At 48.0% G+C, this 16,275-nt stretch overlaps 1 protein-coding gene across 2 annotated transcripts in view; it reads right to left on the reverse strand.

Annotated features, from left to right (window-relative positions):
• Positions 1-16,275, reverse strand: part of ANP32A (acidic nuclear phosphoprotein 32 family member A) — a 38,839-nt gene that overhangs the window by 19,309 nt on the left and 3,255 nt on the right. The window contains exon 1 of one of the 2 annotated variants that reach the window (XM_070796982.1): positions 15,998-16,114. The exons of the other annotated variant lie outside the window; for it this stretch is intronic. Coding sequence (XP_070653083.1) covers positions 15,998-16,039 — 42 coding nt within the window. The 5' untranslated portion in view covers positions 16,040-16,114. Of the gene's footprint in view, positions 1-15,997; positions 16,115-16,275 lie in introns of those variants that run through there. 2 annotated transcript variants of the gene reach the window in all.

Below are 16,275 nucleotides of genomic sequence, written 5' to 3' on the forward strand. Positions count from 1 at the left end.
AAGACTTGATGTAGCCCAAAATAAATAAACAGAATAACATTAGAAAAAAAAAGAGCCTAGAGATTTCGCTCTTCATCAGAAGCTCATAAAGGCCCCTGCCAAGGTGGTTAACAGACAAGGCTGTCCCAGGTTGTGTGGACGGAAACAAGGCTGGTGACCAAGGGTCCTCCGTCAGGGTCCCAGAACACTCTGTCTGACGGGACCAAACCCTCAGTGCCAACGCCTGAAGCGGAACAAATCTGAGGAAGGCGACGAGGGTGGAGAGGCTTCTGAAAAGCGTGACACTGGAAGAACAACGGAAGGAACCAGTGGTGCTTAGGCCAGAGCCGAGGTAGACTCACGATAGCTGACTCTCTCCAACTGTTTGGAGAGTCCTATGCAAATACAAGTACATTTATTCTGTGTTCTCCAGCGGCTCAAGAGCCAAGATCAGTGTGCAGGAATTACAAACAGGCAGTTTTCAAGCCCAATGTAAAACACAAGAGGGTATTTAAATCTTTACAGCTGTCCCACGAAAGAAAGGACTGCTCTAAAAAAAAAATAAATAAATAAATGAGTGAGTCCCCTGTCCCTGTACGCGTACACGCTGGAGGCTGCTCGGTGACTGTCTGCAAAGAACTGTACACATACACAGCACTAACCAATTATTAAATGAATTAATAATACTGTGTAACGAAGCTCTGCAAAGAGATGAGCCTCGGGTCTTTTCACCTCTTAAAATGCTATGACTTAATGTTTAGGCCTGATTCACTCATTCAACAATATTTACAGAGTATCTGTCAGATATTGGGCACCCGTCGTAGGCAGTGCCCAGACAGCAGTGGCCAAACCTGGGTGCCTAGCACATGGATTTACAATCTAGCGGGGAGTGAGATAATAAGCCAATGTGTGTATACGTCTATATTCACCGTTGTTGCTCAGCCGCTAAGTTGTGTCTGACTCTTTTGGGACTCCATGGACTGCAACCCTCCAAGTTCCTCTGTCCATGGGATTTCCCAGGCAAGAATACTGGAGTGGGTTGCCATTTCCTTCTCCAGGGGATCTTCCTGGACTAGGGATCAAACCCACATCTCCTGCATTGGCAGGTGAATTCTTTACCACTGAGCAACCCGGGAAGCCCTTATGTCCATATACAACATATATAAATGCTAAAAGGGGGAAAAAAAGAAAGAACCACAATCGTGATGAGAGAGAACTTTACAAAGTCTACCACGGAAGGCCTATCCCAGCTGAGCTTTCCCTGGGGACTTGAAGCCAAGTGAAGAGAGGGCTGAGGGAACAGCCTGGGAAAAGACCCGAGCAGGGGGCATGCTTGGCCCTTTTGGGGAACAGCTAGGACAACAGGTGGTGGTAACAGAATGTGTGGAACAGAAGGAAAGTGGCGGGAAGAAAGCCACTGTCACACGCACTCGTGCACACCCGTGGACATTCTACACCTAACTGGTGAAGGATGATGGATTTCACAAGCAGCAGAAGGCAGAACTGTCTGAACCATAGTAAGACCCAAGAGCTGACCATAAGCCAGAGATTTCTCTTGCTCTTCCTTAGAGGAAAAAAAAGAGCGTTAGGATTGTGCTCACCCAACGTTTCCAGGTATACACACGCCTTGGCTACACTCCTGGGAAGTATCCTATGGCAGAAGTGTTTGCTTATGAGTGTATGGGTGCATAAGAAGTAGTTAGAAAACGTGGTTTCGTTCCAGGCTTTATCATTCGCAACTGTGTGGCTTAATTTCCTCATCTGTAAAATGGGGAGAAGAATATCCCTAAAAATCCCACAGGTCTCTGTGAGACCAGATGAGGTAAACTGTGCTGTCCTGGAGGGTACAGGGAGGAATTTTACAAGCAAGTTTTGTACCCAGAACTTGGCACCCCAGGGAGCTGAGAGGAGGTGTTATGTAGCTCTGATTTCCCCACACTGCCTTGCACTTAGCTAGCAATAAATGTTTGCTGAACTGAAAAGCATAAAAATAACCTGGGAAAACATTCTGCCATTTTTTTCCTTCCTATTAAACGGTAGCACTTTGCCAGAATGCTCAGAACAGTCTCTCTTCTCGGAGATCCTTCACTTTGGGGGAAGAACCAACTAAGTCACATCAGGGCAGAGTGTTCAGAGGATAAAGACCCAGGATGGGGACAGGAACAGGTCTGACTCCTCTGCAGAAGGCTCCTGGCTCTCTGTGTCACCCCAGGCTTTCTCCAACAGCCTGAGCTGATCCAGGTCCAGGCCGCCAACGGAAGAAGGGACTGCAGACTAGGATGGGGTCAGTAGCTCTTGGAAAAGCCCATGAAAACCAGAGATACACAACATATACAACATGCCATCCAGATGAAGCCTTAATCAAACTGCCTCGATGCAGAGAGGGGGAGAGAAGCCCAGATACACAGAACAGCTGAAGTCATTTCCATTCTTTTTTCATTTTTTTAGTAAGTAACACATTCATTCTCAAGGTCTCAAAACCAAAAAACATAAGACACACAGTTCATTCTCCCTTCCATCCTGTCCAATTAAGTGTCCTTCCAGAGTTTGTTTACACATATACAAATTCAGAATCTTATTTTTCTCTCTTTTATCCCAAATTCACATATTATAAATTGACCTTTGCCTTGCCCTTTTCCATGAAGTTTGTGTTATATATCTTTTGCTGTAATGTTGCAATATAGATAAGCTGGCACATGTCATTTTGCACTTATCCAGCTTATTAACCAATGAGATAGAATCAAGACCCCACTTCTGATCTGCAGGGCAACAGTCATGGAGACTTGGGCGTTCCAGAATCTAATGGGCTGACCACTGTACCCGTGTGGACAAGTTATCTCGCCTCCAGCCATTCAGCACTACTACTCAGCACCTGCCAAATGCTGCCAGTTGCACCAGGCTCCAGTGATAAAGGTATCCTGCCCTTTTGCCCCCAGACTGTCCAGTGGTGGATGGACAGGCAGAAGGGACCCCAGAAGCAAGTTCAGTGTGCCTTGAAGGCCATCTGACCTCTGTGGGCTTATCTCGCTATCTGGTAACAGGGTGGCCACATCTGCACCTTAGGGGACATTTAAAGGATCAAAACACAGTATCTGCCAAGTACCTGACATGAAGCAAGGCCTGGAGCAGGTGCTCAGCAAAGGATAAGTCTAACTCCTGTCACAGGAGGAGTCTTGCTGATGGCAAGGACAGCAAGGTGTTCTAGGCAAAATACACGGCCCTGCCATGCCAGCAGTTCACCACACGTGCCTTACAGAAGGCAGCACTCAAGCCCCTAATTACGTCTTAGCCCACTTTTCTTGGAAAATGGTTTGGCTTTCTCCCACTTTCCAGACCCTCTTTCATAGTTTGAGATCTCCTGGGTACGGCTCTCATTTGTGTGCACAAGCTCTCCTGTTTGAAGTACATCAGAGTGGCCACACACATTTTGTTAAGGCCCTGGCACAGACAGGCAAGGATAGGCATGTGCAAAGTTGATTTTCCTGGGATTTCACTGACAGTGATTTAAAATAATCATTTAAAGGGAAAAAAATCTAAAGGAGAAAAACCACTGAAACTCACATTTGTTTTGTTTACTCTGAAATGTGTTCTCTTTCACAATAACACACTTTTAAAAAAATCAGAAATTCTGGCATCATCTGTTTTGCTTTCCTAGGGGAACAAATGCAGCAGACTTTATAACAGAAAAATAAATGGAAGTCAGGAGTCTAGAGTATTTCCATATTAGCAGCAGCTAAGAGGAGGCAAGAGGTCAAAGTTAAGATGCGAGGTTTCACGCACTACTGTGAAGCCATAACCTGGCTTTGCACCCAGCACAGCTCCTCAGCACTATGTGACCTTGAGCTAGTTCACTAGCTTTCTGAGCCTCACTTTCCTCATCTGCTAAAGTGGGAATAACCTCATTTTGCAGTGTTTCTTTACAGATTAAATAAGAATAAATGAGTATCTATGTACCAGACACCGTAACAATTAAAAGCAAACAAAACACACAGAAAAGATACTACTTTCAATACTTAGCAAAAAAAGATGAAAATCTAGTGCCTTTAATTTGGAAGCTTAAAGCAGAACAGTAGGCATCAAATTATCCAGCCCCCATAATCCTGGGACGCCAGGCTCCTAACAGGCTGATTAATGAAGTCTTACTTCACCAGAAGCTCCTTTCATATTCATGCAAGACGCCTGCTTCCAGCTGAAAACTATCAGCCAATTAAAGCTCATCACGGTCCTTGGGAGAGGTGGGTCACAGCTGGATTTGTGACCTAACTGTGGGTTTCGCTCTCTAAAATAAGCCCCGGGACCTGTGAGTCCTGCCTTACCACCCTTCATCAGAGGGTTTGGCAGGGTCTCCTTCTCCCACCCAAAGGCATCTGTCCCCCCAAATCAAGTGGGAGGGCCTGAGAGGTCCAGATGGAATCCGAAAAGTAGCAATAGGGCCCCTCAAGAAACTATTTCAGAAGCATGGAGAGAAAGTGTGCTAGGCAGGGAGAGCTTGTGGCTACCCAAACAGGGCCACATCTCTGCCCAGACAGGAATAAGACCAGTTCCAGGTGGTGGGCCCGTGCCTGGGAGGCTGACTGTTTCCCACCCCCAACCCTGGCCACGAATGAGGAAATAAATCTACTACTGTTAACAAACATGATTTGGAAGTACCAATTTTTCAAAGTATAAGCGTCAGCTGGCTTGGGGGAAGGCCTAAGGTTGTCACTCTTTTATATCATGTCATTAGCTCATCAATTGGCATCTTAACCTCACTAGGTCTCAGCTTGCTTCTAGCAAGATGATTCGTAGGTACTTTCAGATGGAACGTTCTAAGGTTCCAGCTCCTGGGGGGCAGAAGTCTAGTGTAGGTTACATACTGCTGCTGCTGCTAAGTCGCTTCAGTCGTGTCAGACTCTGTGCGATCCCATAGATGGCAGCCCACCAGGCTCCACCATCTCTGGGATTCTCTAGGCAAGAGTACTAGAGTGGGGTGCCATTTCCTTCTCCAATGAGTGAAAGTGAAAAGTGAAAGTGAAGTCGCTCAGCCATGTTCAACTCTTAACAACCCCATGGACTGCAGCCTACCAGGCTCCTCTGCCTATGGGATTCTCCAGGCAAGAGTACTGGAGTGGGGTGCCATTGCCTTCTCCGAGTGTAGGTTACATGAGTCTCTGTCAAATGCCACCTCCTCAAGGAAGCCTTCCTGGATTACTTCTCTCCTTTAATACAGCTTTATCTGTCTCCATGGAACCTGTCACATGAGCAGTCACACCTCTGACTGGCTTATTGATGGTCTCCCTCTATGGAATAGAGGCCCGACGTGGGCAGCCCAGATAACGTCCTTCTCCTGTTCACTGCTGTATCCAGAATGCTCAGGACAGAACCCAGCACACGGTAGGCATGCCATCAATACTGTAAGTGAGAATGAATGACCCTGCAGTGTTTTCCATCTGCAGATTTCTCTCTCACAACTCTGGCTAACAGGGACTAGCCAGCCAGCGCTGCTCATCATCAGAGATCTGTGGCCACAATGAGCCTCCAGGGGCTAGCAAGCCATGTGCCCAATACAAGTCTGATTTCCAGCACAGTGGACACCTTAAACCAGGATCCAGATCCCACAGGAGTTTTAGGCCACGGGTCAGGCTCAGAGGTGCTTTTTCACTTCCACATCCAACTCTCCTGGGTGGCCACTCCTGACAATGACCACACTGGCCACGGGAACTGAGAGGAGATTGCCGAGCGCTACAGAGGCCAACTGTCTGCTCTGAACCAAGTACTCCCTTGGTTTTAAGAAGCCAGAATGCCACTTCTGCTCCTGGACTGGCTGCTTTCCCCGCAACACTGCAACCCTGGAGGGTCCTACCCGAGAAGCCTCCCCAGGCTCCTAGACCACAGCTCAATGTACAGACACACCAGCGCTCTTCTCCAAGACACACAAAGGAGTGTCTGCAACAGAGCCGCAAACTAGATGGGGGCTCAGAGGAGAACCACTCATTATGGCAGCAGGCCAGCCTCTGCAGAGGCTGAAGAATCAGGCCTCCCAGACAGCGGAGGAGCTCCACTCAAGTCCACGCCTGCCCACTCTCCCTGGGCACCAGGGTACACCCGAATCTCCACAGGGAAGGGGAGACGTGCAGCAGGGCAAGGAACGCCCCCGTGACTGCGATGGCCTGTTCCTGGCCCTCCATGTGGAACAGGCCCCTGTGCCAGAACAGACAGATCCTCCCACCAGCTGCCAGGCAGGAGGCTGGAGGCCATGACATCATCACAGCGCCTTCCCGATGCACCAGCTGCAGGGGAGCTGTGCTGGGCTCTGCAGACCCTCAGTGTGGCCCTCCAACAGGGTGACCAAAAAGACACTGACCAGTCCAGAGACAAGGGCCACCATGCGCACCCCAAGGAGGCGATCCCAGACTCAGTGGAGAGCCAGCCACGGCTGCGTGACCTAGAAATCCTGGGGACTTGCACATCTCGACAGCACTTGGGACGGACACAGTTTCCTCCCCTGCTTCCAGTGCAGGAAAGACTTCCTGGAGGAGACTTCTCAGGAGCTGTCTGAATGAAAAGATGAAGGCCTGAGAGGGGCAGACCCAGAGGTCTACAGCCAGGGTGGAAGGTGAGAGGCGGGAGGGGCTGCTGACACACAGCACTCCGAGTAGAGTGCTAACCCCAATCCCGAGATGGCAAGGGGGAGCCTGGAGCAGGGGATGTCACTCCAGCCCCACCTCAACAAAAAACTGGGGCTTGGTCCCTTGCCTGGGGCCCCTCCTGCCCTTGCCCACTGCCTGAGCAGCTCCAAGTAAGGCCTCCTTCTGAGGCAGGCAAAGATAGCACTCCCAAGTACTCCCACCACACATAAGCTCAGACACCAAGCAAGGGGGGCTGGCCCCACCTCGTTCCAACAGCTCAATCAAGCCCAGGCTGGTTAGAACCTTTAGGGGCTGCCCACAATACACACCTGGCATAAACCTTATTTCTTTCAGTCCTGACAACAGCCCCTGGGAAGAAATGTTAGTCCCATTTACAGATGAGGCAACTGAGGCTCAAAAAGGTGACCTGCTACTGATCCCCCAGCCACCCGGCTCAGCAATCCCCGCATGGCTCAGAGGATCTGACTGCTTGGCCCTCTGGCTCTCTCTTTACAAAATGCCCACTGGCCTTAGTCCCTGGAGATCAAGGATGGGCCAAGTCCAGCCTTGCACAATAAATTCCACTTAGCACTCAGCAGCCTCAAGAGTACAAGTAAATGAAAACTCTCAAGTGTGATGAGCAGGAATGTGGGCACATGTGAGCTTTGTGTGGCCATGGTGGGTGGCTAAGTGTGGGACCTGGGGGCGGGGGTAAGGTTAGCAGGCCAAGGACTAGGTACCAACACCCCAGTAGCTTAAATCCTTCACCCTCTTTCCTAGTTCCTGTTTTCCGTGCTCCATTTTTCTCTCTCTTTCAACCACTTAGTTTATCTCTTCCCACCTGCTGTGAAGTTCCACACCCTGCCTCAATGTGGTAGCTCCCAACCCTGTTTCAAAGCCCCTTTAGAGGATTCTAAAAATACACAGACTGGGCACCACCCTCAGAGACTGATTCTGTAATGGGATAGACTCTGGGAATTTCTCAAAATGCTCCCCTGGTGGTTCTGATACACAGCTGGGGTTGAAATCAGCCTTACCAACCACACACCTTTCCTCCTGCCTAATGTGCTGTGTTACATACACCTCCCAACTCTGCCCCTGCATCATTCTGGATGCTGTGGGCACAGACTATGCCAGTGGGCTCCCCTCATCCTCCCCTCCACAGCCACACCATTTACACCTGTGGATGAGACAGTAGCTCAGGTGGAAGCTGGTTGAGTCTCTCCCCAGGATGCATGCCCCAAAAGAAATCTACAAGTAATCCCTTTAAATTTACTGTAAGAGTTGCGCTCCCCACCAGCCCTCTCTCTCAGGCATCTCTTGCACGTTCTGCAAAAGGTATTAGAATCCACCGATGTAGACCTTCAGGGCACGTCTGACTGTAGAGTCCCACCCAACCCTACTGAAGTGTTCCCCAGAAACACACAGGAACACCAGCAGACCTCTCTCCTTCATGCTTCCCTCGGTCCTCCAAGCCTGCTCTTCCTGCCTGCACAGATTCTGTCTTTGACTTATTTCCAGCCTGCGGGTAGGTAAGAGAAAGCCTCCTTCCCCTGCACTGACCGACTGAAATCTATGGCTGATAAAATCCTCTTACCTCAGACACTTGCAGGCTTTTCTAAGCATCTGCAGGAGCAGCCCAGGGGTCAGCTTTACTGAACCAAGGAAGACCGGAGGGAGCCTGGATGGGTCTGTGTACACGGTCTGACCAGGCAGAACCCAGTTTACATGTAGCAATGGATCCCTGAGCACACAACACACATGCATTCTTGTATGGTGTGAACCTTGGTAACCAAAATTAAAGATAAAGTAAGCAATTGATTGGAGGAGTGGTCTCCTAAGTGGACCATCCTCAGACATTCCACTGGGGCACTTGGGCTATTAATATTTTTTAACTTAACCTTTTAATTTTTTGGTGTTTTACAATGTACATATTTATAGGTAGTATAGTGAATGTGTGCTCAGTCACTTTAGTGATATCTGACTCTTTGCAACCCTATGGACTGCAGCCCACAAGGCTCCTCTGTCCACGGAGTTCTCCAGAGAAGAATACTCAAGTGGGTTGCCATTTCCTTCTCCAGGGTACCTTTCAGACCCAGGGATTGAACTTGCATCTCCTGCCCTGCAGGTGGACTCTTTACCGCTGAGCCACCGGGGAAGTCCAGTGTATGTGAATAATTCCTAACTAAAAGGTAGACATCCCGGGGCCGGGACTCAGGTTCAGATTTTACAGACACAGGATATAAAACCCAAAAATGTGAGGACCCCTGGGCTGAGAAAGTGTGAATCAGCCGTCGAGAGGCAGGAGCTCACAGTGACCCAAGAAAAACCGAGGACACTAAAGCTGGTGATGCTTCAGATGCTTTGTTCCAGTGGCTCTGTGCGTGACTCACAGACTGCGGGTGAGGAAAATGACAAGATCTTCCAAGCAGTGTGGCTTCTTCTCCCAGCCAATACTTCTACAATGCCCGACACGTGCCAAGAGCAGTGTTGAGCCCAAACAGGCCCCTTCAATCATGCAGTCTACCGGCTACAGGGGACAGAGATGCTATTTCGAACACTCACATGCAGGAATGCCTAATTACAAACTGAAGCTCTTTGAAGGCAATTTCTGTAAGAGTTTTAGAACAAAAGAACTAGACCGACAGCTGAGGAGGGTGGGAGAGATGATTAGATGCTAAGGAAGTGATGATGGCAGTTCCCATGAGTAGGTTTGAGGGCATAAATGGTGGCAAGTGGGGCCAGTGCAGCGCAAAGGGGAGAGGGGAGGGCGGGGTGAGGAAAAAGATGAGAGCAAGAGGCAGACCACACAGGACCCTCACAGGTCTTACTAAAGCTTTTGGGCTTTATCCTAAAGAAAACGGTGTGCTGTTAAGTACAGGGTGACATGATTACTGCTGCATTTTGCTAAGATCATTCTGACAAATTTGAAGCCTGCCTTCAAGAGGGCTGTGTGCAGGGGCAATCTGCTGGCAAGCAGTAGAGAGTGCTATTTTGAATCGACAGGATCTGTGATGGATATAAAGATCACATGTGTGCATGTGGGGGAATGGAGGAGGCTGCAGAGGTCATGGGTGCCCATTGGACATTCTGAGTGTGGGGTGCGGTAGGGGCACTTGGAGGGAGACGTTAGGTGCATCCTGAGCTCAGCCAAGAGGTTGATCAGAGGTGTTAACAGTAAACATCAGACCCCAGAAGGACAAAGCGCCTGTAGCTGTCAGTGAGGAAGAGCAAGTAAGGACAGGGAACACAAAACAGGAGAGCGCTCAGGGCCTGGGCCTGACCGGGTCCAGCACCTCACGTCTGCAGAGGAGAGTGAAAGGGCCCCAGCAACCGAGGAGCGGCCAAGGCTATAGGAGAGACACTGGAGAAAGGGAGAGGTAACAGGGAACACACCTCCTGAAGGTCAAGGGTGGGAACACTGCTGCTGAAGAACATAGAAAAAGATGACAGTGAAGGCTTCCGGAACTGGGGGGTGCTGTTTAGAAAGCCAACCAGACTGAGAAGGCTGAGGTGTGAGAGAGGTGGGAGAAGGGAGAGACCATTCAGGAAGTTTCAATGTCAACGGGAAGAGAGATGGCCAGTAGCAAGAGTGAGACATAAGATCACAGGATGTTTGCCGTCTAAGATGGGAGAAACATCCCAAGCTTGAGAAGGATCCAAAGGAGTAGCTAGGCACCCAGGAGGAAAAAGGTAACTGAAGGGCAGGCCCAGGTAAGACCCAAAGGACAGCTGAGCTGGGCACAGGTTTGATCTAGAAATTTCTTGGGAAATCTGGAGGTTTCCACTTTCTCTGTGAGAGGAAAGTAGACATCTCTGCTGGCTGGGAGGCAGAGAGTGGAGGGTCGGTGGGCAGTTTGAGGAGGAGAGTCTGAAACAGTTGCTGGAGGTAGTGACCAGGCGTGTCCAGGAAAAGGGCAAGTTGAAACTACTTGGAATTCAGTGCTGGGGCTGTTCTTGACATGTAGATGCTGTAACTACACAGAGAAACAACACATTCACTGTTGAACTGCTTGTGGGGAAAAACAACTTCTGGCAAGTTTGAAAACCTTTTTTCCCATTGAAACAAATGTTACTCTTTGATATGTCTGTTGATAATGTAAGCTTTTTTAAAAAAGTGAAGGCCAACTGTGGTGTTTCAGCAGAACAGACCATAACAACAATGACATCTAACACTTATTGCGTGCTTACTGTGTGCCAGACTGGGTGGTAGGTGCTATTACATCATCATTTTACAGAGACAGACAGGGAAGGTACTGTGAAGTGGGGGCTACAGTCTTGGGGAGAGCAGGGGCCAAGTGCACCCCCCAACCCTGGAAATGTTCGAGCCCCCAGGCACCCAGTGCTGCACCCTGAGGTATAGTGGAGGGCAGCAGCAGGTAAGGCAGAGAGAATGGGGTGGAGGAACACACTTGGCAGAGGGTAGTTGGCACATTCAGGACACTTGGAAGGCATCCATCCAGGCAGGAACTTAGGACTGTTGTTGTCTAGTCACTCAGTTGTTTCCGACTTTTTGTGACCCCATGGACTGTAGTTAGCCAGGCTCCTCACATGGAATCTCCCAGGCAAGAATTCTGGAGCGGGTAGCCATTTCCTTCTCTAGGGGATCTTCCTGACCCAGAGATGAAACCCATGTCTCCTGCATTGGCAGGTGGGTTCTTGACCACTGAGTCAATTTAGGATAGTGACTCCATAATGCTGGGAGAAGGTGAGGGTTGGGAACGAGTTAAGGAGAGCAGCTCTAGAACATGGGACCCAAGATGAGCTGGCTTAAAAGCGGAGGAAATCACTACTGACTCTTGGTGGACAGGTTTCACAAAGCTCCAAATGGCATTCCCACTACCTTCCCCCAAAATCAAACCACAAAATATGTGTGAAGGAAACTTAATATTCATCTTTAACTGTCTTTCAAACATTAACAAGTAATGAAATCAATTTACAGGTTAAAGCCAGCACTTTTTTTGGAATGAATAGAGAAGTGTTTTATCCATAGTAAAGGAGTATATTGTCAGCTTTTTAGATAGCCTGTATATGTACACATATACTATAAAACATTTCTTACTATATGAATGAAAAGCTTGAAAATCACTGATCTCAATTGAAATTCCCATTTTAGAGTGGAGAAAACAGAGGCCCAAAGAAGACAACTTGTTCAAGTTAGTTAAGAAAGCTGAGAACAGCACCCAAGTCTCTAATAGTTCTCTGGTAATTTCCTCACCAAACCGGAATCTCCAAAGGCAAATTTCTCTGGGAAAAACAGCCCAGACTTTAATCCACATTAGAGTCATAGTGGGGTAAGTAAACTGATCTCTTAAATCTGCTGCAGAAGAAAAAGTTTCGGTAAAGAAAGCAACAGATGGTTGCACCAGGGCATCTGCCGAGTCAAAACAAAATAAATTTGCGTGAAAAGACAAAGGTCGCAGGGTGTGGCCAATAGACACTGGATGGGGCCCAGTGCTGGTGAACAGACACATCTTGTCTGACTTCACAGGCTTCACCGTAACAAGTGTCATCAGGACAACCGGTTCTATGCAGGCTGCTTCCATGTCTGGGAAAGGGGCCCAGGGCCACTTTGCTCATCTACCTTCAACCCATTTTATTAAATGAGAAGTTTGGAATAGCAGATGCCTTCACAATTCTCCATCTCTGGCAGACTCCATTTCTTTAATGAAAACATCACTGCTGGGTATTAATCATCTGTCATATATTTCAATATATGTAATATAAGATTCAGACTCAGGTCACTATTTCTTTACTTGCTTGTGGGAGGAAGGCAGTGTGATGGGGTACCAGGGGAGGGTACTTTCCAGGAGACTAGAGTACTAGCTAGAATAGAGGGCGGACAGATCAAAATGTGTGTGTTGCCAGCGAGGGCATGGCAGTGAATATCTCGAAGGGAGGACCCTGTCTGGACACCAAGAGTAATGGGCCTTCTCTTCACCAAGTCAGAACGCAGACTAAACAACTGGGTCAAAATCATTCAACCAGGGTTCCTGACCGCTCAGCAACAAGCTCTCTGCCATTTTCCTAAGTGATGCAGTAGAGTAGAGGGCAGGCATGTGGAAAGGACACATCTGATGAACGTCCTATACAATCTCCATAAAGGATACCCAACAGTCCTGAGGTTTTTTACTTCAATGTGATAAAATTAATATGAAATAAAACTCTGGATGACCAGCTTCCAGAGCTCAATCACGTGCCTGAAGGGCTGTATAAGTCCAGTGCAGGGAGAAGGAAATGGCAACCCATTCCAGTATTCTTGCCTGGAGAATCCCGGGGACTGCGGAGCCTGGTGGGCTGCCGTCTATGGTGTCAGCATACACAGAGTCGGAACGACTGAAGCGCCTTAGCAGCAGCAGCAACAGAGCAAGTCATCTTGAGAGGCTGGTGGTGCAGCAGCGGCCCAGAGAGGGAACTGGGTCTGCTATCCTTAAAGTACAGGCCACAGTTATGGGGACTGGGATTTGCACTCTTAGATTTATCACCTCCTCCAGAGGTCTGGCCAATCTATCCATACCTTCATCAGCTCAGGCACAAGAGGCTACCGGTACAAAGAAGGGTTCTGGAACTCAAAGCCACTTTGCTGCTGGTCCGTCCCCAGGCAACACGCACTATGGAAGAGCAGCAGGCCCAAACTAGAGATTCCAGGATTATCTGTGCTTTTCAGTTAACTGTGCTCTGAGGGTCTGAGTGTCAGCCACCAGGTACACAGCTGTGGTACCTACCAGGCCTCAAAACTCAAACCACCGCACTTCAAAGTTCTTTCCACCTCTAAGACATCTAAAACTTAAGAGTAACTATTTAACTACAAGACATGCAAAAGCCTTTTGAAATATCCTGAATAGGCAAGATAAAGAATTTCGGTTGGTTACACTGAACAACTTCTGGATAGAAGGGATGCTCAATTTTACACCAGCAACAAGTAGGATTTCTCTTCTTTTGGATGTTCATGGATCGAGGCCGATTTCTACTAGACATCAACACCACATGTAAAAGGACTTGGAAAAACCCCTAAAGCACCACCCACATAAACTTTAAAAACTTATGAATTATAAAAAAATTTTTAAACACCCAGATCAAAAGTTCCTTACCAACAATCTGTTAAACCAGGGATTACCAAATCTTTTCTGTAAGGGGCCAGATAGTGAACTTCACCTAAAGCAAAACTGACAATACTACATAGGCAGTTTTTTATAATGAAAGAAAACAAATTTCCACAATTCTTTTATTGATAAAATTCAAAATATATAATGAGTACAATTCTTTTGGTAATAAAGGTCCAAGGAGACAAGTGGAATTTTTTGCAAGGGGGAAGCGGGGATAACATTTCACTTAATTGGGATTCAAAGTGTTCCACATTATCAAACTGATTGCAGTGTTTACATGTACAAAGTATTCTTAGCTCACAATACAAAAACAGGCAGCTCACCCCAAACCTGGCAATGCCTATGCTAAACAAATGCAGAAGACCCAGGTTCAATCCCTGGGTTAGGAAGATCCCCTGGAGGGCACGACAACCCACTCCAGTATTCTTGCCTAGAAAATCCTATGACAGAGGAGCCTGACAAGTTACAGTTCACAGGCTCCCAAAGAGTCAGACACGAGTATACATGCATGTGCTTAAATCACAGTCTAGAGGTGGGGCCAGGAATCTGCATTCTACATGCTCCCCAGATGATTCTGGTGATGGGTCTCAACAATTAAATAATATTCAAAGTTCTTCCTGTCTAACTAAAGGATCTCTGGTTTTACGGTAGGAGAACCCAATTCTGCTATGTACCAGCTGTTTTCCTTTCTCTTCCAATCTGAATGATTCACCCTCCCAGGAGAGGATGTCACCCTCCTTGGCTTACCCTTAAGGAGTTGTTGGAGGATTAAGTGAGATGATCCAAGAAGTGTTATTGGTAAACTAGGTCTTGGAAACCAAGGACATGCCAATTCTGTTTAGCTTTGTGTCTGCAGAAGGAGACTAATAAAAGTGGGTAACACATTACATGCACGATCCCCAACACACCACTGCCTGACTGGCTCCTGCTTATCCTCTTACTCAAAATGTGTCCCCCAACACCTAAAAGCCCATATTTCTTTCAGCCTAACCAGATGTGATGTGCTAACCCAATCTAGGGAAGTAGATGTTTGACTCCTCGCCTCCCCTCCCCACCCCATCCCCATGAAAATCCAGAGAGCCTCTGATCCTGCCCACCCACCTCGGTATTTTCAACTAAGAAGCTGTCCAGTCTTCAAACTTTCATATTAGGGTAGCACCATTTCAAAACCAGGGAAGAAAAAGCTTTTCCTCACTGTACCTTACAAGTAAGGGTGCTTCAGGGGAGGCAGTAGAGATGAGGGATGGAGTTTGAAGTTTGGCTGTGGTAACATCTTTGTGCCTTGATTTCCTATGTTTATATAAGGATAATGATAGTACCTGCCTCACAATGCTGCTGTGGGGACTAGATTAATTGATTTGTGTTATCCACTCAGAACTGTAACAGGTATACATGGGTGCTACACAAGCATTAGTTATTATTTTTGTTCTGTAAACTCTATAGAAGCACAAAGTTGTACCTCATTGTACCCCAATATCTGAGAAATAAAACTATCACATACTAAGCACCTGAGGGCCAGATCAGGCCAGTTTTGTCACTGACTTATTAAATAGGATTATTCCCATTTTACAGGTGAGGAAACCAAGAATCAAAGAGGCAGGTTAAGTTAACCTGCCTGCGATCACAGGGGCAGGTAAATTTATCTTACTTCTGTGGCAGGAGGAATTTAAACTCAGGCCTGTGTGGTTCTACTACCCACCTCCCCCGTGAAGCCCTTAGGCTCAAAACTGCCATCAGCAGCAACAATCCAGTAACAAAACATAACTGACCATGACCATACAGAACTCATGCTCAATTTTCTGCTCCTGGATCCCTGGTAGGCTTGCACAAACTGGAGTTAATATCAGGCTACTTGAACCCAATTAGGCAGTAAGTCAGTCTGGAAAACATCATGCGATGTATTCCAAAGGTCAAAGTTAAACCTGGCTTCCTGGGCAGCCTTGGCCGGCCACTGCCATGAAAGCTAGTCTCCATGCAGACGTGTACCAGAGTTTAACCAGTGAGGTGCTTAACCAGCATGGATATCAGCTTTAAAAAGTCTGAGAGAGATGCTGGCGACGCGAATGACTTGCCTGGCTCCGCAGTCAACAGCCAAAGAAAGGCAGTTGGAAAAAGATAACATTGACTTTTAAAAAACCAAGCCTCATTCCCTACTCTTCTCGGTTTAGGATTACATTTACTACTGTAGCCGCCCTCCCGCGGGCAAAAATAAAAGGGGGAGAAGCCGAGGAAGAGTGAGAGGGCCTCCCCTAGCAGGCAGCAGGGCTGCTGCAACACCCACCTGAAACACGGAGCGCGACCTACCTTCCCGGAGAGCCCAGCCCCGAGGGCGTTTCCCCAACGCATCAACTCGTCCCTCCCGGGTAAGCGGCTGCTGTCCTTGGCTCCAGTCAGGGCCGCTAGAGTCGCGTCCGCATCGCCGCCCGCCCCCCCACCACAACCCTCCAAAGAAACCTCGTATTTAATTTCTCCCCCTACCCTCCTATCAGTTCCGCCGTTCGTCTTTAGGGCCACACTCAACTACCTCTAAAACGCCTGCCGGAGGAAGGACGAAATACTGGAGAGAAGGGGGGCGGGGGAGG

The sequence above is a fragment of the Bos indicus genome, chromosome 10 (assembly GCF_029378745.1).
Source record: "Bos indicus isolate NIAB-ARS_2022 breed Sahiwal x Tharparkar chromosome 10, NIAB-ARS_B.indTharparkar_mat_pri_1.0, whole genome shotgun sequence".
In the NCBI taxonomy this organism is placed as follows: Eukaryota; Metazoa; Chordata; class Mammalia; order Artiodactyla; family Bovidae; genus Bos; species Bos indicus.